Source organism: Equus quagga, chromosome 2, assembly GCF_021613505.1.
Source record: "Equus quagga isolate Etosha38 chromosome 2, UCLA_HA_Equagga_1.0, whole genome shotgun sequence".
In the NCBI taxonomy this organism is placed as follows: Eukaryota; Metazoa; Chordata; class Mammalia; order Perissodactyla; family Equidae; genus Equus; species Equus quagga.
In genome coordinates this window covers 67,139,901-67,162,229 of record NC_060268.1, presented here as the reverse complement: position 1 = coordinate 67,162,229, position 22,329 = coordinate 67,139,901, and the positions used below count along the sequence as shown (strand labels likewise).

General features: G+C 51.2%; 1 protein-coding gene across 1 annotated transcript; it reads left to right on the top strand.

Moving 5' to 3' along the window:
* The first annotated feature begins 331 nt into the window (after positions 1–331).
* Positions 332–22,121, top strand: LOC124235589 (secretory carrier-associated membrane protein 2). Its single transcript, XM_046653824.1, has 9 exons — positions 332–550; positions 11,539–11,607; positions 12,055–12,153; positions 14,064–14,181; positions 14,731–14,859; positions 15,551–15,710; positions 16,799–16,900; positions 20,157–20,277; positions 20,534–22,121. Exons 1-9 carry the CDS (start codon positions 344–346, stop codon positions 20,666–20,668), a joined length of 1,140 nt encoding a protein of 379 aa, XP_046509780.1. The 5' UTR covers positions 332–343; the 3' UTR covers positions 20,669–22,121.
* Positions 22,122–22,329: the final 208 nt, after the last annotated feature.

Below are 22,329 nucleotides of genomic sequence, written 5' to 3'. Positions count from 1 at the left end.
AAGTCCTCTCAGATTAGGAACTCCATTTTCCACTCCCGCCGAAGTAGGCTCACCGTCCTGCCCCTTCCTGAACCAGTGCGACCTTCCAAACTTGCCCTCCAGAGAAGTGAAGGGGTTAAGTTCTGGTTCCACTTTGGGGAGTTTCCAACACAAAGCTGGAAGCTATCAGACCGAGGCATTTGGGAACGGCTCCAGCTCCGGCTCCATCTCTGGCTGCCTAGTGCCTCTGTGCCGCCTCCACTTTGAAGCACAGGAATATAGAAGAAGCGGATGGAAACCAAACGCCTACCGCCGCTCTGCAGTGGGGTGGGAAGGGGGGCGGAGCGGGCCTCTGTGTCGTCGCATGACCCCGCCCCTCTGGGAGGGCATTGCGCCTGCGCTGGAACGGCTGCCTAGCTCCCGGAAGTCCAGGGTCTGTCCGAGGAGTGCCGCTGGCTCTGGGTGCCTGGAGGCAGAAGCGCTTGCGGAGCTCGCCCCTCGGCCCCCGACCACCATGTCGACCTTCGATACCAACCCCTTTGCGGACCCAGTGGACGTAAACCCCTTCCAGGTAGAGCTACCAGCTCACAGCTCTCTCTAGTTCCGAGGGCCACCGCCCGGGCCTCTTTCGCCAGAGCCGGGAGACGTGGCGTAGGAGGGATGGGCTGTCTGTCCAATGGGACAGCGAGCTCTGAGGGCTGGCCTATCGTAGCGTCTGGAGGGCGGTACTAGCAGCAGGTGGAATTGCGGAGGGGCGGGGCTCTGTAGCCTGGGAAGAAGCGGGATCTTCCAGCTCCTGGGACGCAGCCCCTTTGACTAGACACTGCTGGGGAAGGGGACTGGAGTAGGTACGGTCAGGGAGATCCCGTAGTGTCAGGGAGAGAAGCGACTTCATCTGATGGGGAAGTGTGGCTACCACATCCCGCAGTCTTGGGGAGACACCTGCCTTGAGTCACCTTACGAGAGGGAGTGACCCCAACATAATGAGGAAGTGGAAGCCTCTGGTGGGATGGAGAAATGTGGGAAAATCCCAAGACACCCCCCACCCACCCACCCAACAGCCAAACTGACCTGTAAACTATAAGAGAGTCCTTGAGATTTGTCAGGAAAGGAAGGCTGGGAGAGGGTGAGAAGGTAAGCCAAGCTGAGAGAGTGGCCTTGATAAGAATTCCACTCCTTGGTCATAGGTCTAGTTTGGACTGGGTTTTGGCCGGACAGGACAGCCCAGATTAGGAAGAGAAGAGAAGTGAGGGGGCTCTGAGGGTCTTGAAGCACAGGTAATGTTGGTCTGATGGGCCTGTGTGTGGTGGCAGGGTAGTTGAGGTGCAGTCACTTATGAGCTGGCCTGACCTTTGGAACAAGTGATCGAGAAAGAAACAATCTTCCTACTTAAAGCCAAGACCTTTCTGCCTTTGAGCTGAGCGCACAGGGGTATTCCTTTTTCCTGATGTAGGACTGGGACTCTTGTTAGCTCCAAAGCTCCTGTGCCTCTCGTTTCATGTCTGCTCGAAACCAGTTCTAGGGAAACTTGCTTGTGCTGACTAGTGATTTATGAGCCCCGAGGTTTCTGCCCTGTCAGGATGTCACCAGGCACATGAACTTATCCTATTTGTACTTTCTTTTGGTCATTAACAGTTTCAAAGTTTCCTGCAGGTACAGAGGAAGTCCTTGGAGGGGTCCTTCCTGTGTCTCACAGCATTAGCTTTCCCACCTTAAATCCCTTCAAGGGTCAGAGCAAAGACAAAGGAGACTTAACTGAAACAATTATGTGCTGTCAGGAGAGTGAAAAATGTCTGCTGCTTTCTTGGTGTCAAAGTGACTTAGCCAAGTGGCTAAGGCAAATTTTGGTGGTTTGTTCTTTGCAACAGGGAATTCCAGACGTTCTTCTTGTAGCTTAATGCTTCTTGACAGAACCTTTGCAAGACCTCGGCTCTTATGTAATGCAGTCATCTCTAGTAGTTGAGTAAAGAAAAAACGTTTGAATTTCTTCCTGCCAGTGTCTTCTGGTAACTGTTTTGCTTTTTACAATACTGCTGTATAATACTGGAGTTTGAGTTTTAGTAAGGATCTAGTAGCCTTTTGGTGTGTCTGCTCTGTGATGATTTGCCTTTTTAATTTTTATTCTGTCAGAGTCAGAAATGAAATGTCTTCCCCTATCTGAAAGTCATAGGCAGTATGCTGTCTAATGATGCAGAGAACTTGTCCCCAGTGCCAGCAGTGGGCAAGATAGTTGGCCTGAGTTCTGCCCTGTATTAATAGCAGCTTGAAAGGCTTAAACCACATCTTCAGCCCCAGAAATGATTGTGCAAACTGTGGTAGAAGTAATTTCTGCGTTCAAGCAAGAGAGTCTGTCTATCACGCAGCCCCAGGATATGGCAGGACAGGAAGCAACTGTGGTCCTGTAAACAGCAACATCTGGTGGGAATTCTGTGTGAGGAGAAGAGGGCTGGCTGCCTACGATTTTCCTCCTCTCTACCCTGGGCTGGGTTTTTCCTCTTGGCACACACTTCTGTGGAGAAGGAGCTTTGGACTTGAGGCCACCAGGCTCCTTCTGGAAAACTGCCCTCGCTCTCCTTGTGATGGTATTGTCTGCTTCCCTGACTGCCAGGGCTGGGACATTGGGTGACTGGGTGTGAGCCCAGCTTCATTCACCCAGGGTGTTGGTACAGAGCTCAGGAGAGAGCAGGTAGGGAGGAGATAGGCTCAGAAACTGTCACATCTAGTCAGCCTTCAGAGCAGAGTTGTTTTTTCTGTCACTCCATGGTGGGTTACGAAAATATACGTAGTGTTCCGAGTCCATGGTGGACTATGAGAGCTAGGAACATCCTCAGAAATCTATTCCAACCCTTCAGTTTAGAGATGAGGAAACCAAGACCCCAGTGAGGATGGGACATGCTAGAGTCCCCAACTAATTAGCAGCAGGAAGGGGCCCAGACCTGGGTCTCAGTCCCAGGCCAGTGCTGTTTTAAAAGTTTTTGAAGCTCAGATATTGGTCTTAAACTGCCTTGGGGTTATTTAGGTCAGCTGAGGAAAGAATGTAACTTCACCACTGTCATCATTCTTGAAATGAGAGTACTGGTAGTGGTGAAACTAGTAAATTAGTATTAGCTAACCAGTTTTTCTTTTCCCAGTGGGTGGGGATGAAATAATGCAGATTGTATTGTGCTTTTAAAGACAGTACTTTATAGCAGCACATGTTTTGAGTAATACCAGTCTTGAAAGCTGCTCAAGGTTCTGGGGTCAAATAAGTTCCATTTTTCTTTTTTTATAAAGATTTTATTTTTTTTCCTTTTTGCCCCCAAACCCCCCCAGTAGATAGTTGTGTATTTTTAGCTGTAGGTCCTTCTAGTTGTGGCCTGTGGGACGCCACCCCAACATGGCCTGATGAGTGGTGCCATGTCCATGCCCAGGATCCGAACGGGCGAAACCCTGGGCTGCCGAAGTGGAGCGTGCGAACTTAACCACTTGGCCATGGGGCCATCCCCTCCATTTTTCTTGAAGATTGAAAAGGGTTGTTGTTGGGTAAAGGTTCTGAGAAATCCTACAATAAAGACATTTGCTCAACTTTATTTGATCTAGCATTTCTAAGAGTTTTTCAACTGTGGAATCCTTTTTCTGTTAACTCTTGTAATATCCCCTGAAACTCCCAGTGGGCCTTTAAGTTGACTTCCTTACCCATGTTCTTTACCCACCTCTCACTCCCATCCCGACCCCACACTGTGGGCATGGGATTTTATGACCTCTCCCTTGTGTATAGTTATAATTGGGGTTATTAGAAAACTTCCTGCACAGTAAGAGCTGTGAGTAGAGAGTTAAGTCACAAGAGTGCAGCAGAGGTTTTACCAACTCCTAAGAGGAAGCAGGAAACTGCAAGCCAAGTGTTGGCAGTTTCACAACCTCCACTGGCACACCCTCATCGTTCTGTTAACAATGGCGCATCTGCTTTGTACCCTTTGGGTATGTCGGTCCCTGCTTTGCACTGATTCCAACCTGTCTGCTCCCGAACATTTCTCGTTATGTCTTGTTGAGTGATGAAGAGGTAGAGGGCTATAGGTTGGCATTGTACTGTGCATTTTATTTTCCAGCTGTCCACTAACAAGCAGATCACCCAGGCAGATGCTGGGGCTGCTGTTGTCCTTGGCCTTTCTGCCGGATTACCCAGGCAGGCAGCATCGATCTCGAGGAGGGGGAGTGGACTAGCTGGTGGTGCTGAACAGAGAAAGCCTTTCAGTGTTTGTGAGTTGCCAGATTACACAATGTCACTCTCACATGTTGCCTCCTCGCAGTTACAAGATAATCTTAGTGGCCTGGCTGCTTCCCAAGGATTTAAAACATTTCTGTCCTGTGGGAGGAGAAAGTGGTGGCAGAAACGTGATGTGGGTATGAACAAAGTTACAAGAAGTTCCCTGAACAGACACTAAGCACTTTGCCATTTCTCAGAGAGGATCGGCTCCAGCTTGACTGTAACTTTGGGAATTCTCAAAACCACCAGATGGAAGTGGTAGAACTTCCCTGTGGAACAGGAGCATTGACTCAAGAAATTTGAAAATGGCAATGTTCATACAGTTTAACTGACTCCAGACAGCTGCCCAGGTGGGAGGGTATCTCTCTGCCTTTATGGTTGGCACCTGGAGCCAAGCTGGGTGTTAGAAAGTTCTTGGCCAGAGACATAGGTGAACTTTGACCCTACCCTTCTGTTAAGTTTTCTTTGGAGCCACTTGGTGTAGAATAATCCTGTGTTCGGAGAAATGGTAATATTTAACCAGGACAAACAAGGGGTACTTGCCAGTCGTTCAGAGAAGAGTGCCATGCATATTAGCAAGGTGTGAGTATCCAGAAGTGCCCCTTTGAGATGCTGACACATTAGTGCACATCACTGAGCCCTGTTGCTCTGAGGGCCCACGCAGGAGACTAAGCCAGATCTGCTTGCTGATCATGACAAGACTGTGGGTACGATAGAGGCAGTTAAAACTCGCCTAAAGGAGCTGTGAGGGATCTGAGGAGGAAGGGCAGAGTCTTGTAGTAGATGGGGCTTGGGCCGAAAGCAGAAAGCCTGGCCGCCGGGAAGAGAGGATATTTCAGGTAAAGGAGCACCAAGAAACAAAAATCGCTTGTGCACACTGTCGCCCCCACAGCCTCAGGCACCTCCTCACTTTTAGATCCTGTGGTCTCTTCGGGAGCCATGGGCCTGAGATATGTCTGCTTCTTGTGACACACATGTTCGTTTAGCCAGGCTCTCTGTCCTTGGCCTGTTTAACACTGGTAACTCTCACCTCCTTCAGCCTGGTTTCACTTGCTGTCTCATACATTTAGGGATGGTCCTGGAGTTCCGTCCTTGACTTTGTTCTTAGTGTATACTCTGAGTAATTTCTTCCACTTCTATGGCTTCAGAATAGCATCCACATACCAGCGATCCCAGATCTAGAACTCTGGCTTTCACCTGTCTCCTGATCTTCAAACCAGCATTTCCAAGGCGCGCTCTTCTTGGATCCTCTCCCTGCTCCTGCACACCCACTCCTGAAAAACCTGTTTCTCTTCTCCCATGATCACTTGCTCAGTGGGGGCACTGTTCACCTGTTAGCCAAGCTAGCAACCCCAGACACTCAACTCCTTCCTTTCCCTTCCCTTCCCCTCTCTCTTGCCTTGCAGTAACTCCATACCCTGAGCAACCAGAGAGTGGCCAAGCCTGTGGCATCTACCTGAGAAGGGTCTCGAGTCCATCCCCTCTTCTCCATCCCCAGCTGTTATGCTTTAATTCAGTCTGCACTGTCACCCAGTGGACTGTTGTGTCCCAGCCAGTCTTCCCACCATCCTCCTTCCTTGCACATTGCACTCTCCTCCCTGCTGGCAGAGATGACCCTGGCACTCCCTGCTCCCAATCTCTACTTGTCCTCCGATGCCCCTGAGGTAAAGTCCAAACTCCTGTAGGCTGGCCTGGCCTCCTCTTCAGGCTGCTTCCCTGGCACTCCTGGCTCCTCTCTATACACACTGCTCCACAGCCCCCAGAACCTTCTCCTGTTCCCTGAACACATGTAAGCTCTTTTTAAAGATGCTGTGTCTTTGCAAATGCTGTTCTTGCCTCCCTCCTTAGGGCTCGCTGAACTTCTTTCGTCTCCTAAGATCCAACTCAGATGCCGCCTCTGTAAAGCCTTCCCTGACTCTCCCCAACAGCTTAGTCCCTCCCTCCCCTGTGACCCCGTTGTATTTGCCCTCACCCTGTTACAGCACTCACCTTGTTACAGCACTGATCATGGGCTATCACTGTCTTTTTTTTGTTTTGGGGGGGTTTTTTTGAGGAAGATTAGCCTGAGCTAACTGCTGCCAATCCTCCTCTCTTTGCTGAGGAAGACTGGCCCTGAGCTAACATCCGTGCCCATCTTCCTCTACTTTATATGTGGGGCGCCTGCCACAGCATGGCTTGCCAAGCGGTGCCATGTCTGCACCCAGAATCCGGACCAGTGAACCCCGGGCCACTGAAGCGGAATGTGTGCGCTTCACCACTGCGCCACCAGGCCGGCCCTTGGGCTATCACTTTTGCCCTGGCTTCTGTTTTGTTCTCTGTAGTGTTTGCTTGTTGGGTGCAGGGACCAAGGCTTTTTCTTGATGCCCTGGCCCTACACTTGGTGTGGAATGGTTTTGTGTAGGGAGTAAACAGACGCAGCTGGAAGGAGATGGCAATGGCTCAGTCTGACTGAGGACAGACTGTGCTGAAAAGAGTGCTCGTGCCGGGTGATGGAGGGCCTTGAACGCCAGGCCAGCTAGTGCAGACTCGCTTTTCCCGGCAGGTCTGTGCATCATTGCTGTGGCAGGGCGGCAGGCCCAAGAGTGCACCTTGCTCATTTGGTGGGTTCTCAGACTTTCTTTTAAAAAAATATATGTGTATGTGTGTTTTTAAAGTAAAGATAACATAAGGACAATATAGAAAATTTGGAAAACAAAATAAATCATCCGTATTGCTACCAGTCTTGTGCAACCACTGTTATTTTGATGTGTTTTCTTGCCAGTCTCTTTTCATGTGGGTACTTTTGACAAAATCATCATTTGGTATTCATGTAACAAAGCCTTTTCCCTATTCTGCCCTGTGTTCATAGGTGTGATTTTAATGGCTGTTCAGGCCATCGAGGGGATGTGCACCAAAACATACTGAGCTCACTGACATTGGATATTTAAATCATTTCTTGCTTTTTTCTCCTCTTGTAAATACTGATGCAATGAATATCTTTGCAGATACAGATTTTTACATTTTTGTCATATTTCCTTAGGATGGATTCTCAGATTCCGGGTCAGAGAGTACCAAGGTTACCTGTGCTCTTTTTGCACGTGAGACCCTGCCACTGGCCAGTCTGGGGCTGATTGCCCTTTCTTGTTCTATGACACATAGCCATGTCTCCAAAGCAAATAGGACTTCACAGAAGTTCCAAAGTATTGGTGACTCTCTGCCCCCCGGAGAGCGTGGCTGGGTTTTTTAGTCCATGAGGTATTTATTTAATGTGTTTACTTGGAGCCTGAAATAAACCCCATGCTTGGAGCTTGGGTGGAGAGTAGGGTGGGAAAACAAGGAAGAGTCACAGAAAGCTCGAGCACAGCCAGGACCTGTGAAATGCATGGGAAGACATTGCTAAACCAGTGAAAACAAGTGTGTTTTTCAAGGCCCTTCCTGGCAGAGCTCGAACCTAACTCTGCCTCTTTTCTCTTAGGTCCCTCTCACCTCAGCTACGCAGAAGTGCCCCCCTGCCCCAGAGCTGTGGTGGGCCTTACTGACTGGGTCTTTGCCCATCTTTCTCCCCTCCTCTTGGAACCCTGCTTCCCTCGAAGCCCTCCCCAGGCCTCCCCTCCCCTCCCCTCCTGTCTTCATTCCTCCCACGGCTCTTGTGCTGTGTGCACCTATCTCAGCTACCCCAGATTGTGGACTCCAGAAGGGCAAAAGCTGTGTCCTCTTCATCTTGGTGTGTCCCTCACACTGTCACTGCTGAATGAGAAGAAGTGAGTTCAAGAGCTTTATATTTGTTATAAATTCAGTAAAGGGCATTAGTCAGTCTGAGTCCTTTCGGCACTCAGGGAGTTTTAGGTTACTTCTTCGCAGGTGAAACTTAGCTCTCACCATCCTTTTAAATAACCACTTGACCCACTTACGAGCCAGTTGATGCTTGGTGAGCAGGAATGAAGGATGCTGCTGTTGACTTCCATTTATGACTTGGAGTAAAAGCTGAGGGTCCTCATTCAGGCCAGTCAGTGTAGTCCTTACTTGCAACCTCTCTGCATGTGTCCCACCAAGGGTGTTCTCCACTAAGGACTTCTCTGAAGTCCAGAAATAAAGAAACGAGCAGAAGCAATCATCCTGGTCACTCCCGGTGCCCTTCTCAGCGTCCCTCCAGAGTGGGTTCGTTCATTCAACCACATGTTGATAGAGCACCTTACGTTTGTCAGGCAGTGTACCTTGGGGATGCCCTGCTGAACAAAGTGGACCCAGGCCTTGTCCTCTCAGGCTTACCACTCGTGTCTTTGGAGACAGACACAGACTTAGAATCAGAATGGGGCTCAGCCACTAGCCCTGAGATTTTGCACGAGGGAGCTGGGCTTTCTCCCTCACACGGTGGTTGGGAGGTTGAATGAGGAGGTGTGTTGTAGCTTTTCTCAGCCAGGGCTTTGCAGTTGAGCCACAGAACACAGAAACTGATTGGAGTGACTGTTTTCTCCATTCTCTCAAGGATGGGCTGTAACCAGGACCATTCTAGGTGCACAAGAGAGAAGTCAAGTCATTGTAGACAGTGGATGCCTTAGAGCAGTGGGGCTTAATTCTGTCAAGAATCAGGTGGAGAAAGGCTGGTAGAACCTTCTTTTCTTTTTTCTTCTTTTTTTTTTTTAAGATTTTATTTTTTCCTTTTTCTCCCCAAAGCCCCCCAGTACATAGTTGTATATTCTTAGTTGTGGGTTCTTCTAGTTGTGGCATGTGGGACGCTGCCTCAGCGTGGTTTGATGAGCAGTGCCATGTCCGCACCCAGGATTCGAACCAACGAAACACTGGGCCGCCTGCAGCGGAGCGCGCAAACTTAACCACTCGGCCACGGGGCCAGCCCCAGAACCTTCTTTTCTGACAGCTTGACACAGTGGGCAGTTCTAGGGTGACTAGAATTTCACAATAGCATCATTGCATGGTAAGCCTGGCGCGTAGTAGACACTCAGTAAATGTCAGCTCCCTCCTCAGTCCCTCCTCCTCACTCCCTCTCTCACCAGGCCTCAGCTTCTCTTGAAGCTTTCCTGAAGCCACACACATCTTTCAGAAAGATCCAGGTGGACTCTATCCAGATGGAAGATACCCATCTCTCAGTGGTCCAGGCTCTTTCTAGGCAAGGTGCTTCTGGGCCTGGGGCTGCCGCTGTGATGCAGGTGCCCCCACTCCCCATGCCCTAGCGTTTGGGCAGTACCTCCTAGAAAAAGGAGAGGAGGGCCTACAGCATGCAGCATTTATTCTCAAACATTACTTCTGGTCTGCATCAGGCCCTTCACCAAGCACTAGGGAGCCAGAAGTGTTGGACACAGAAGCACCTGGCTGCAGAGTTACAGCCTGCTAGTGGAGACAGGATTTGTTTATGGTGAACCTTGGTGAGGGGTCTAGGACCAGGTCTTTAAGATTTTAGAAAAGGAAGGAAGGATCAGTGTGGATAGGGTAGTCAGCCCCCCACACCCACTCCCCCAAATCCTCTTCTGGCTGACGTTGGTAAAGGAAATGAAATCTCTTCATGGGTCTGGAGGTGCTTGTTAAACTTGTACACCTCGGCCGGGTGTATATGCCAGCACGCAGAACTGCCACCAGAGCCCCTCTGTCCTGTGGTGACTCAGACTCAAGTACCAGTTCCTTGGATGGTGGCTATGATTTCAGTGATGTAGCTCACTCTGCACTGGGGCTTGGTGTCTACTGAGTCTAAAAGGGGTACAGTACTGAACCCCAAATCTTTTTTGCAGGAAGTCAGCCCAGTAATTCTGGGAGAAATCATCTAGTCGTTCAGCCAACACATAATCTCAAGGCCAGTTCCTACAGCTTCAGGTGGCCTCCTGAACCTCACCTTGGCACTTTGTCCAAGTTGTAGGAGCCACCACACAGGGATGGTGTCCAGCAGAAAGGACACAGCCACATTCCCTCCTTGCAGAGGAGGTTGGGTGGGAGTGCAGGGGATGAGGCCCATCCAGAGACAAGAAGTGAGTTGGGGTGGTGCGCTCAGCTTTGGGCTAGGCCGTGGGGCCTGTTGGACACAGTCTCTAGGAACTCATGGCCCAGGTGGGAAGATGAGAGTTAGCATGCGTGAAAAAGTCAGAAAACACCTTCAGCGCTGACCCTCAGCTCTAGAAATGTTATAGGGAGCCAGCTCCCATTTTGAGACCAAGGACAAGTACTGCACCATGGTGAGTATCCATTCCCACATCTAAAAATTGAGGGGCTTTTCTCTGAGGGTCTATCTAATGTTAACAGCGTGTTTAAGAATCCAATCTATGGAGGCTTCCTGGTGGAGGTGAGGCTGGGCCAGAAGGACAGGAGCATCTGGACGAGTGGTGAGGGACAGGGCGGGTAAGGTGTGCAGACAGGAGAGCCTAAGTGAGGCCTTGTAACAGGGGCCTTGGCAGAGTCCAGTGGCAGGCTGCCTGTCCTTCACAGCTGTTTCTCCCAGAGCCCAGGCATCACTGTCAAGCTGGACCTGAGCCCCATACCATATTATGTTTGGGGAAGGGGTGTATAGGACCTCTGCTGGTGAGGGGCAGGGTGAAGACAGACCAGCCTCAGCCAGCAGGGAGGCTGCTTGGGTGAAGAAGATGGCAGGGAGCCCTGTGCAGGCCCTAGGCCAGAAGGGCTGGCCTCAGCAGAGATCAGATGGAAAAGCGAAGACTGAAAACTCAGGAAAACGCTGTGTTCTGAGGACATTTTTGCATTTTTTGAAAAGAATCCAGGAAAAAAACCAAAAACAAACATTTTCCCAGCTTTTCATCTGAGCCCTTCATGTCTCTATTCCTAGCAAGCGTGCCTGATTTAATCAAATCAGCACTGGCAGCCAGCACCATGTTTGTGTTCCAGAATCTTAAACTGTCCTTTAAAAAAATAAGAGGAATAAATGCTTTCTATAAAATAATAAATAAAACAGTCCAGAAAAGTTATAAAGTGAAAAGTGAGTCTCCACTCGCACCACCCCATCCACCCTCCCTCCCCACCAAAGAAAAACTCCTTGGAAATAAATATTATGAACCATTTTGAACCTATAAAGGGCACTAACAAGAACAAGTGTGGTGTCTATTCCCAGGCCTCAGAGTGTAAAGCTTGCTCAGGGTCTCTTCTGGGAAGTTGTCTGGATGGAACTCCTTTTCCAGAAAGGGAGAAGAAATTGCAGCTGTGGTGTGGCACGGGCCAGGCACAGGAGCCTTCAGGAGAGGCTTTTCAGGGCACTAGGAAGGACCCTCAGTAGCCTCACTTCAGCCAGGTGTCCCTGGGTGGGGCTAAGAGATAGTAATGACCCCCCTTGCCAAGGTTCTCTCTTCTCCCCAGTGTCTAATGGCTCTTTTTCACCTTCTTAGGATCCCTCTGTGACCCAGCTGACCAGTGCCCCTCAAGGTGGCCTGGCTGAATTCAACCCCTTCTCAGAGGTTGGTGAGCATGTCCTCTTTCTGAGTCCCCAGGTCCTCTGGGTGGTGCTGGGGTCTCTGGGGCAAGGAGCCTTGGCAGAGACAGAGACAGCTCTAAGCAGCTGCAGTCCTCAAAGGGACAGTCCTAACATGAACTCGGGGTAGGGGTAAGGATGAGGAAGTCACCAGTTCTCCCCTTGGGACCATTAACAGGGCCCCTCTTTGAAGAGGGCAGGGCAGTGCCAGGGAGCTCTGGATCCAGCAAGGCCAGGGGTGCTGGGTTAGGCATCACATTACCCGGGGCCTAAGACTGGTTGGCCAAGAAGCTGTAGGGGGAGGCCCAGGGCAGGTCCTAAGGGAGTGCCTCTCACAGGCAGGGGCACAACACTCACCCTGCTGTGGGTTTGCCCCAACATGGCCAACTAGTGGAGCCCCACTCACCTCCCTCCTCTGATCTGGCCCACACAGACAAATGCAGCGACAACGGTTCCTGTCACACAGCTTCCTGGGCCCTCGCAGCCAGCGGTTCTTCAGCCCTCAGTGGAACCAACCCAGCCAAGCCCCCAGGTACTGTTAACAAAGATCCCTTTCGCTTCTCCTTTCCAGAAAGGGAAGCACCCAGACCAGTAGTTGAGTCCTGAGATTGGGGGTGGGCAGAGGGCCGTAACCCCTGACTCTTTCCTGCAGGGGCCTCTTTGATAATCTCTTTGGAGTTGGTCACTTGCACATGAAGGGTCTGCTCTGTCACCCTTATCCTCACCCCCCCATCCCACTACCAACACTAAAACCTGAGTTCAACTCACCAGACTGGGGTCCTTGGTGTCTTCAGAGAGAGCTTTTGCCTGTTGTGCCATTCCAGATCCTCCTGGGGCCTTTGGTTTATTCTCTCTTACTCAGGGCCGAGAATCTCTCTGTCTCTCTTTTTTAACCTCACTTATTTCTGCCTTCCTTCCTATTTTCCATTGTCCCTTCACCAAATACTGTGACTCTTGTCGGCTTCCTGCCCGACACTCTACGCCATCACCTCCTTGCCTTCCCCCGTACTCCTTGTGCCCCCAGTGAGCATGACCCACAGTGGAGTTGTATGTTGCAGCTCCTGCTTAGACAGGCCAGCAGGTTCCTGCCTACCAGATTCCTGGCAGTGAGCGAGTTCTCAGAGAGGCACATGCTACTAGGAGGAGATAGTAGTCTCAGAGACAGCTACATGCGAGAGCTTCCGAAGGTAGGCAAAGTGTAGATGAACACGAGGGAGGGCCAGGTGCCTGGAGCCTGCCCAGGCTGGGCTTTGCACTCTCGTGGGTCCCACACTGCTCCCACCGTCTGACTGGTCTTGCTTTCCTCCTTCCTGGCACCCTACGGCCCTAGGCCCCACCCATGACCCTAGAACCCTGTGGAGGTGAGGCAAGGCTTAGAGGGAGGGGTGACTTTCTTGTTCAGCTGGGTGGTGGGCTGTAGGGACCGGGGTCCTGTTCAACTGAAGTCACAGATTTGGGGAGAGGAGGCTAAGACCCTCAGCATGGTCCAGTGTAGTCAGTGGTCCTGCTTCTGCCCCCAGTGCCTGCAGTTTACCTCCTGAAGGCAGCCTCGGCTCTTTGGAGAACTCCTTTTGGAGAGTGTGTACTTGTGTGTGTACACATATGTACATACATTATGCCTGGCTTGTCATCCTGCGAGGTGACCAGTTTAATATCTGCTCCCTAAAAAGGAGTGTAGGCTTCATGAGGAACTGGGCCCAACAGCTGCAGCTGGAATGCCAGGGCCAGCTCTGCTCAGCCTCATGTCGAGTCCCCTAGCTGCCTCACTTGGAGGCCCTGCACTGCCTGAAGAGGGAAAAAGCTTGGATTCTGCACATCAGGAAAGCCAGGCAGAGCAGGGCCAAGCCTAAGGGGCTGTCCTGGAATGTAGCCGGTCACAGTTCAGGTGGACCTCAGGTGGCAGCTCCTGGGGATGGAGCGGGGGAGCTGCTTAAATATAGACCCCAGAGACTCCAGCTACACACGGTCTGCCCACAAGTGTCGCCCTCCCCACTCACTGCTAACAGGATGGTACTGTTTCCCTTCACATGCACGCCCTCCAGGCTCTTCAAGTGGGGCTTGGGTCTCTGGGTTTCTGACTACAGGTCAGTCTCTTGTGAGGCCTTTTGCCCTTTGCTGATACCCCAGAAGTCACTATACCTGAACTTTGGCTGGACTCCAGGATGGGGGAGTGTTCTATCTCAAGCTCAGGGATAAAGGGGAGAGGAGAGCCCTGGTAATGGCTAAGGGGGCCAGAGGTGGTACAGAGGTAGTAGAGGACAGGTCACCTTGGCCTCTCTGTCGTGGTCTGAGGTACCCAAGACACTGTGGGGCTGGGACTGCCTCTGGGACTCCCTGCTGCCTGTCCCTGCATAGGGCAAGGCCCTTCTGACTTCCTACCCAGGCTGACACTGTCCCTATGTCTCGTGTCTGGCTGCCCTCTACCTCCCTGGTTCCCTCCAGGCCGTGGCCTCTGCAGCCCAGGCAAGCCTGCTCCGGCAGCAGGAAGAGCTGGACAGGAAGGCAGCTGAGCTGGAACGCAAGGAGCGGGAGCTGCAGAACACTGTGACCAACCTACATGGTAAGGGAGGCCCCGCGGGCCCTGGGCTGCTGTGCCTGGCACAGGAGAGTTCCCTGAGCCTGCTTGTTCCTGGGGCCGCCTGGGGACTTTGCTGAGCTCTTGATCATCTTAGAATGGTGTTGGTCCTGGGGAAAAGCAATAAGGTGGGATTCAGGAGACCTGCAGTGTAATCCTAATGGATGCAGATTACTTCTGCACTCCTTCCCAGCTCTGAAATTCTTTGATAGAGTGAGGGCACTGGTGCCACAATTCCTTGCTCGTGATGATGAACTTTTGTGCTTAAGGGCTGCTTGTCATAAAAATAATCACTTAGGCCATTTAGTTCTGTGTTTTCCCATGCATTTGGGGTCCATTAGCTTGGAGTGAGCCTGTGAGTGTTGGTGTTTCATCACCCTTTTCCCATCCTGCTGCATACCCATGAAGACCCTGAGCCCCACTTCCTGGCACCCTTCTGCGAGCCCTGGTTTGGCCCATAAACTGGGCCTGTATGTGCACTCCATGATGCTGCTGCTGAGGCTGGGCCTCATCTGGTCGCCTGTTTCCACACAGTGAGAGAGAACAACTGGCCGCCCCTGCCCTCGTTCTGCCCCATCAAGCCCTGCTTCTATCAGGATTTCTCCATAGAGATCCCTGCTGACTACCAACGGATATGCAAGATGCTCTACTATCTCTGGATGTGTGAGTCCCCCTCCTGCACTTTGAGCTCAAGGGTGAAATGGGATGTGACTTGAGAGCTTTACCTATGCTGTGGCTGCTCCTCCCTGGCAGACTCCAGCCTTCCTCAGTGCTAGGCCAGGCTAGGGGGTTACCTTCTACCTGCATAACTGGCCCTCCACAGTCTGCTTCCTGTCCTGGGAATCTCCTTGAAAGGGCCAGTAACCACGGATCAAGTAGGGTGGGACTAGCCAGAGGCTTCTGAGTTCCTGTGGAGCTCATTGCTCTGAAAGGCCCTCTGTAGGTGAAGGCCTCCCCTCCCCATAGGCCCCTGGGCTCCTGGGAGTGAGGATCAAAGACTCCCTGTAGCTCCACTGTGGGTCATCCAGGGCCAGGGGAGAGTTGTTGAGAGGAAGACTTCATTCCCCAAGGATCAGCCCTTTGGTCTGCATTCCCCCCTCCACCGCCACCAATCAGATACCTGGGCTGTCCCATCACCTCTTAGGAACTTGGTTTAGTCCCTGGTTTTGAGGTCCCAGAAAAGCAGGATTTGGGAGCCAACCCTGCCTAGGTACAGACCAAGGTCCTCTCGTATTTCTCCAGCTGCCCTCACAGCATGGACCTCATTTCCTCTCCAGGGGGTGGTCTGCCATGTTGGGGAGCCCTTCAGCCACCTTGGTACCAGCCCATCTCTCTCTCCTTTCCCCCTTCCCAGTGCATTCAGTGACTCTGTTTCTGAACCTGCTTGCCTGCCTGGCTTGGTTCTTAGTCGACAACACCAAGGGAGTAGACTTTGGCCTCTCCATCCTGTGGTTTGTGATGTTCACCCCCTGTGCCTTCCTTTGTTGGTACCGACCCATCTATAAGGCTTTTAGGTGAGTAGGGCAAGGGGTGAGTGTATGGCTGGCATCCTAGGTGGCAGGCCAAGGGCCATATGCTCTGGGTCTCCATTCCAATCTTAGAGCAGAATCAAATGGTGGGGAAATTCACTTTCCCATTCCCACACATAGTGAGAGCAGACAGGGATCAAAAGCCAGTTTCCTCAGTTGTTGTGCCTGAGGTCTGCTCTGGGCACTGTCCCTGGACTAGGCACAGGAAACCTAGAGAGGGGATCAGGAGCTTACTTGCCCTCCCACTGCTCCCAGTCTGTGCAGTGGGATTTCAGTCAGTGCGAAGAGGGAGGGGACTTTCTTAGCTCCCCTCTGAGGCTCTAGAGTGTATTTCTCTGACAGAGTCAGATAAGCTCTCAGCTGCTTATCTCTCCATGCTCATTTATGCCTCCCCCCACCTCCCCAGTAACTCTTGAGCATTGCTGAGTGCCAGTACTTAACCAGTTGACCTAGAATAGACACCGTGGACATTAATGGGTCCACCTCAAAGACCCCTAGAGCTTTTGGAATTGCTCCTCAGAGTTGATGCTTTCAGGGCTGGGAGCCCAGCAGGCCCTGGAAGGAGGGGGCAGGGCAGTGGCTGAACCCTCCCCTGCACTCAGCAGGCAGGACCTGAACCCTCACTGTATTCGGGCCCTCAAGGACACAGAGATAGAGTTTTGTCTGGTGTTCTCTACTCCTCAAATACCTTTTCTTCTACCCAGGCCTACAGTTTTATTATTAGAGATTTATACCTTTGGCTTAGATTTTCTTGCCTCTTATGAAATGCAGATAAGTGTTAGGCTCTTGATATTGTCCTTTGGGTGAGCAACTTTATTAGCTGTTTGAGGAAGAGGTCAAGCATTGACCCCTTAAACTGGAAGTCAGTGAAAGGCAAGCCCTTTTTGATTATGGTTGTGGGTGTCTGTGTGTCGGTGCCCTTATGGACAGTGTGGCTGGTCCCCTGGAGCTCTGTCTACTCTCCCATCCTGCCACCTGGCTCATAGTGAGGAGAGATGTCATACCAGATGAGGAATACTGAGGAATGAGCCCCAAGTCCTCTTGTGACTTCTGATTTCCCCCTCTCTCCACAGGTCTGACAACTCTTTCAGCTTCTTCGTGTTCTTCTTTGTATTTTTTTGTCAAATAGTGATCTACGTCATCCAGTTGGTCGGCATCCCTAACCTGGGGGACAGGTGAGACCTGGGGCGTCGCAGAGGGAATTACGCTTTGGAGGTGGTTTGGCCTCTCTCACCATTTCCCCACTCCCAGAGATGCCCCACAGATGACTCACCTTCTATCCTGGCAGGGAGCTGGGGTGGGGGTGGGGGGTGCCAGCTTGGGTGTGCCTTCCTGCTCCCTCTTCAGTCCTTCACCAGTGGCCGCTCACTGTCTTACCTTGCTTGCCACTTTCTAGGGTATTGTGGGTGAATGTGGCCTGAATCCTTAGGCTACCAGGGCTGTGTCCTGCACTGGACGGCGTCCTCTTCCTTTTCTCCTGCCATGCCCTCCTGGAAGCTGGTGCTATTTCCACAGGCCCGAGACGAGCCTTGGGTTTGGGCAGCTGCTGATGGCTCTCCTGGCCTTTGCAGACCCTGAGCTGTGACTTTTCCAGATGCCCTGTACATCAGGAGTTGGAGCCTAGCCTCTCATGGACTGGCTCCTTCTGGCTACTCTCTCGCAGCATACAGCTGGCTTGAGTTTCCTGGGCGCTGCAGTCCACAACTCAAAATTAGTCTCAAAAAGAAAAGCTGATGGCTGGTGTTTTCCTTTCTGCCCCAGTGCACATGCAACATTATAGAAAGGTCAAGCTGGCATGTGGCTGAAAACCCAAGCCTGGAAGGGCTATACTATTTTGGTCCCCTCCCTCCAGTAGAGCTGGCAAGTCCAGAGCAGTGGGGAGGGGGCTGACCCACCTTGCACTCCAAGCAAGTGCATGCTGCCCTCCTGCCACCCCTCTTCTATCTCCCTTCACTGTTTGTTTCGTTTTTTTTAAAGACTGGCACCTGAGCTAACATCTGTTGCCAGTCTTTTTTTTTCTTCTTCTCCCCAAAGCACCCCAGTACACAGATGTATGTCCCTCTGGTTATGCTGTGTGGGATGCCACCTTAGCATGGCTTGATGAGTGGTGCTATGTCCGTGCCCAGGATCTGAACCAGCGAAACCATGGGCTACTGAAGTGGAGCATGTGAACTTGACCACTCGGCCATGGGGCCGGCCCCTCACCTTGCTGTTTCTAATCTGGCTCCTTTTCTCTTTAAGTGGTGACCTAATTTCATTACTCATTACCCTAAGTGAGATCCTGGTAGAAGGGCTGTGATTAATAAGTGCTGTTTATACCCTGGACGGGGAGTCAGAATGCTTGAGTTCTGGCCTTGGCTCCACCCCTCACTGCCCTGCCTGGGCCTGCCTAGATGAGCTCTGCAGCCTCCAGCCTTTCTCATCTCACCTCATAACACCCACAGGTGGGTGGATATAATCCCCCCTTTTTTGTTATTGATTGTAAAATACATATAACATAAAATTTATCATTTTATTTACCACTTAAACCATTTTAAAGCATACACTTCAGTGGCATTTAGTACATTCAGAGGTTGTGGAGTCATCACCACTATCTAGTTCCAGGACATTTTTATCACCCCAAAAGGAAACTCCATACCCATTAAGCAGTCACTCCTCGTTCCCTCTTTCCCTGAGTCCCTGGCAACTGTTAACCTGCTTTCTGTCCCTCCGGATTTGCCTATCCTGAACATTTCATATAAAGGGAATCCTACACCATGGGGCTTTTTGTGTCTGGCTTCTTTCACTTAGCATAATGTTTTCAAGGTGAGTGATGTAGCGTGTACTAGTACTTCATTCATTCTTATGGCTAAATAATATTCCATTATTTGGTTATACTGCATTTTGTTTATCCACTTGTCAGTTCATAGACATTTGGGTTGTTTCTACCTTTTTGCTGTTATGAATAGTGCTGCTATAAACATTTGTGTACAAGTTTCCAGATACTTGTTTTCATGTTTTCTGTTCTTTTGGGTATGTATCTAGGAGTGGAATGGCTGGGTCATACGGTAAGTCTATTGAGGAACCAGCAAACTGTTTCCCATAGTGGCTGACCCATTTTACATTCCCAGTAGCATTGTATGAAGGTTCCAGTTTCTCTACATCCTCAGCAACACTATTTTCCTTCTTTTTTCTTTTTTCTGCTATAGCCAACCTAGAGGTATGATATCTCATTGTGGTTTTGTTGGCATTTCCTAAATTTCTAATGATGTTGGCCATTTTTATGTGCTTGATGGCCTTTTGTATATTTTCGTTGGGGAAATGTCTATTCAAGTCCTTTGTTAATTTAGTAATTGGGTTGTCTCTTCACTGAGCTGTTTATATATTCTGGACATTAGCTCCTTATCAGATATGTAATTTAAAAATTTTTTTCCATTCTGTGTGTTATTTTTTCACTCTCTTGATAGTGTCCTATGATGTACAAAAGTTTTTAATTTTGATGAAGGCCAATTTATCTTTTTCTTGTGTTGCTTGTGCTTTAGGTGTCATGTCTAAGAACTATTGACAAATCCAAGATCATGAAGAGTTACCTCTGTTTTCCTCTGAGATTTTTATAATTTTAACTCTTATTATTAGGTCTTTGATCCACTTTGAGTTAATTTTTGTATGTGGCCAAAGTAAAGGTCCAACTTCATTGTTTTGCACGTGGATAGTCATTGCATGTGGATATCCAGTTGTCCCTGCACCATTTGTTGACGAGACTGTTCTTTCCCTATTCAGTGGTCTTGGCACCCTTCTCAAAAACCAGTTGATGACAGACGCATGGTTTTATTTCTGGACTCTCAGTTCTATTCCATTGACCTATATGTTTATCCTTATGCGAGTACCAGACTGTTTTGATAAATGTAGCTTTATGGTAAGCTTTTAAATCAGGAAGTGTGGAGAGACCCCCTTTTATAGATGAGGACACGGGGGCTCAGGAAGGTGACATGACTGACTGGAGGCAGAGGGTCTGTTCCTAGGCCTCAGTGGGAGGAGCTGAGGGACAGGATGCACGCTGTGGGTTGTCCAGTGATCCTCCTTCCCAGAGAGTGGGCACTTAGGAGTAAGCAGCCAGGCTTTCCAGGCTTTGGGGGGGGGGGGTCCCCAAATCCCCAAAACAGCAGGAAATGGCCCTACCCAGTGCTACTCTTGCCTGTGAGGGAAGCAGCCACGTTCTCCCTTCCAGACCTCACACGGCCGGAAGATTCCCCATGGGCAGTCTGGGGCCTGTTGGCTTTCACAGAGGCCTGGCCTCTCATAGCCATGGGCTTCTGGCCCATAGAGCTCTGTGCTGCAGGGAGATGCCTGGGTGGTGGTCAGCATACAGCAGCCACTTGGAGAAGACTCCCTCTCAGGGACCTCTGAGGCCCACTCTCACTCTCCCCGTCTGGCCTCCTCCTCCCTTTGTAGTGGTTGGATCGCAGCCGTGTCTACACTGCAACCAAAACATTTGGCTCTGTCGATCATCATGATGGTGGTGGCTGGGTTCTTCACCCTCTGTGCTGTGCTCTCGGTCTTCCTCTTGAAGCGGGTAAGTGGTGGGTGCTGGGCCAACAGCAAACCTGAGGAAGCAAGTGCCTCTCTCCTGCCGTAGCCATGAGGATGTTCATCACTACAGGAGTTGAGCATCCTGGGTCTCCAAAGGTCCAGCAGCTCTATCCAAGGCTCTGGGTGAGAGGCCAGGCAGGCTTGGGTTCCTGGTGGCTCCCTTGGGAGTATAACATGAATGGCTCAGTTCCTGGTGGGCCCACAGGGTGGGCTTCTCTCACCCCAGCCTCTTTCCCCAGGTGCACTCCCTGTACCGCCGGACAGGGGCCAGCTTCCAGCAGGCCCAGGAGGAGTTTTCCCAGGGCATCTTCAGCAACAGGACCTTCCGCAGCGCTGCCTCATCTGCTGCCCGGGGAGCCTTCCAGGGGAATTAGTCCTCCTGACTCTCCTCCCTCTGCCCCAGCCTTTTCTCTCGTCTGCCTTCTAGCTGCACTTTCCATGGGTGCCTTAAGCAGTGGTTATGCCCAGCACAGACCTGGGGAGAGTCTTGCCATGGCTCTTCCTCCTTCCTCAGCAACCAGCTCTCCCTTCCGCCCCAGGGAAGGGGAGTGAGGGAGGGACAGGGACTTTTTTTCCACACAGGAGAAAAGAAAAAGAACAAAACGCTTTCTTCTCTGGCGGTGGTTTGGTAGGATTCTTTTCTCTCTGGAAGCAGTGGGATTGAAGTTCTCTTCGCCACACACCCACTCTCACACACACACACGTACACACACGTACACATCTTGGATCACCAGCTGACGTGGGCCCACCCCAGCTGGAATTTATTTCTGCCAGGGTCCTGGGACTCCACTCCTCCCTCCCCTACCCCAGCAGGCCTGGCCTGAAGCTGGCTTCACAGACCCAGCCTGTGGCTTCCATGGTTCTGTCCTTCCTTCCTGCCCAGGCTTGGGTCGCCTCCCAAGGGTCGGCTCTCCTGTAGATGAGCTGCAGTCTGGGCGAGTGGACAGCTCTTCCCCAGATCGCTCTATGGTGGTCTCGGGGCTTCCAGAGCCTCTGGCCTGGTTGCCCCAGGCTCTTCCCTGCCTTGTGTTTCTCACAGATTCATAGCCTTTTAGCCCCTGTACCCACTGGTGTGGGTAACACCTTGTGCCCTCTGGGGCCTTCCCTGAGTCTTTTCCTCTTGTGACTTACTGAATGTGCAATGGGGTTGGTTGGGATTTGGGGATGGGGAGGGATAGAGGACGCTGACCCTGACTTGTCCTGCCACGCCTTGGCAGTGTCTAGGAGGTTGGGGTCTGACTGTCATGGTGTGCTTTGTTTGGCTCTGTTTTGATATCCTCTCCTTCTGAGGGCCAGCTGTCTTTGCCTTGGCCTCAGATTCCACCCCACTCGGCGCCCCGCACCATCAGCAATGTCTAGCTTCCGCGACTCCGAGGGAGGGCAGGGGGAATCAATGGGGAACTGCAACCTTCAGGCTAGACTGAATAGCCACCTTTCTGAGGAGTCCAGACTAACCCTCCAGGGTCCCCTCATCCCCCGAGTAGAGCCTAGGTTACCTTCACTGGTCCTGGGGATTCCCTGGGAAGTGTGTCACTACGATGGGTGCCTGGGAGTCCACATTAAAACCTGCACCCTGTCCTCCAGAGGCTGTAGAGTGGGTGTGTGGACTGAGGGAACTTCTCAAAAAGCTGGCCAACCTTCTGCCTCTGGGACCCACCCAGAGGCAGCCCTCACTCAGACTGTTAGCCTCGCAGCCCCAGAGCCACTGAATGATGATGGCAGCAACCAAGGATTTGTAAACTCCTTTCTGGTATTTTTTTCTTGTACAAATGTATATGTTATGTTTCAATTTTTGTGCTTAAATAAAAACAAGACATTTTCAGACAACTCTGGTTCTGATGTCTGCAGGACTTGGGAGGATGGGGGTGGCTCACAGGGGTCGGGGCTGAGGTGCTCCAGCAGTGGGTGAGGGGACAGTCAAGATGCTGCACGTGGCCACCCTGCGCCATGGCTGGTCTGTGACAGGCCAAGCCCCTCATCCTTGGGGATGAGCCCGTTCCTGAGAAGTCTGCTTGGCCTCTTCCATGGGACTTTC

Excerpts from the sequence above, each read along its gene's own strand:
- LOC124235589 (XM_046653824.1), top strand. The coding sequence starts at position 344 with ATGACCCCGCCCCTCTGGGAGGGCATTGCGCCTGCGCTGGAACGGCTG. Across the intron at positions 551-11,538 it reads TGGACGTAAACCCCTTCCAG|GATCCCTCTGTGACCCAGCT; the intron begins GTAGAGCTACCA and ends TCACCTTCTTAG. Across the intron at positions 16,901-20,156 it reads ATCCCTAACCTGGGGGACAG|TGGTTGGATCGCAGCCGTGT; the intron begins GTGAGACCTGGG and ends CTCCCTTTGTAG.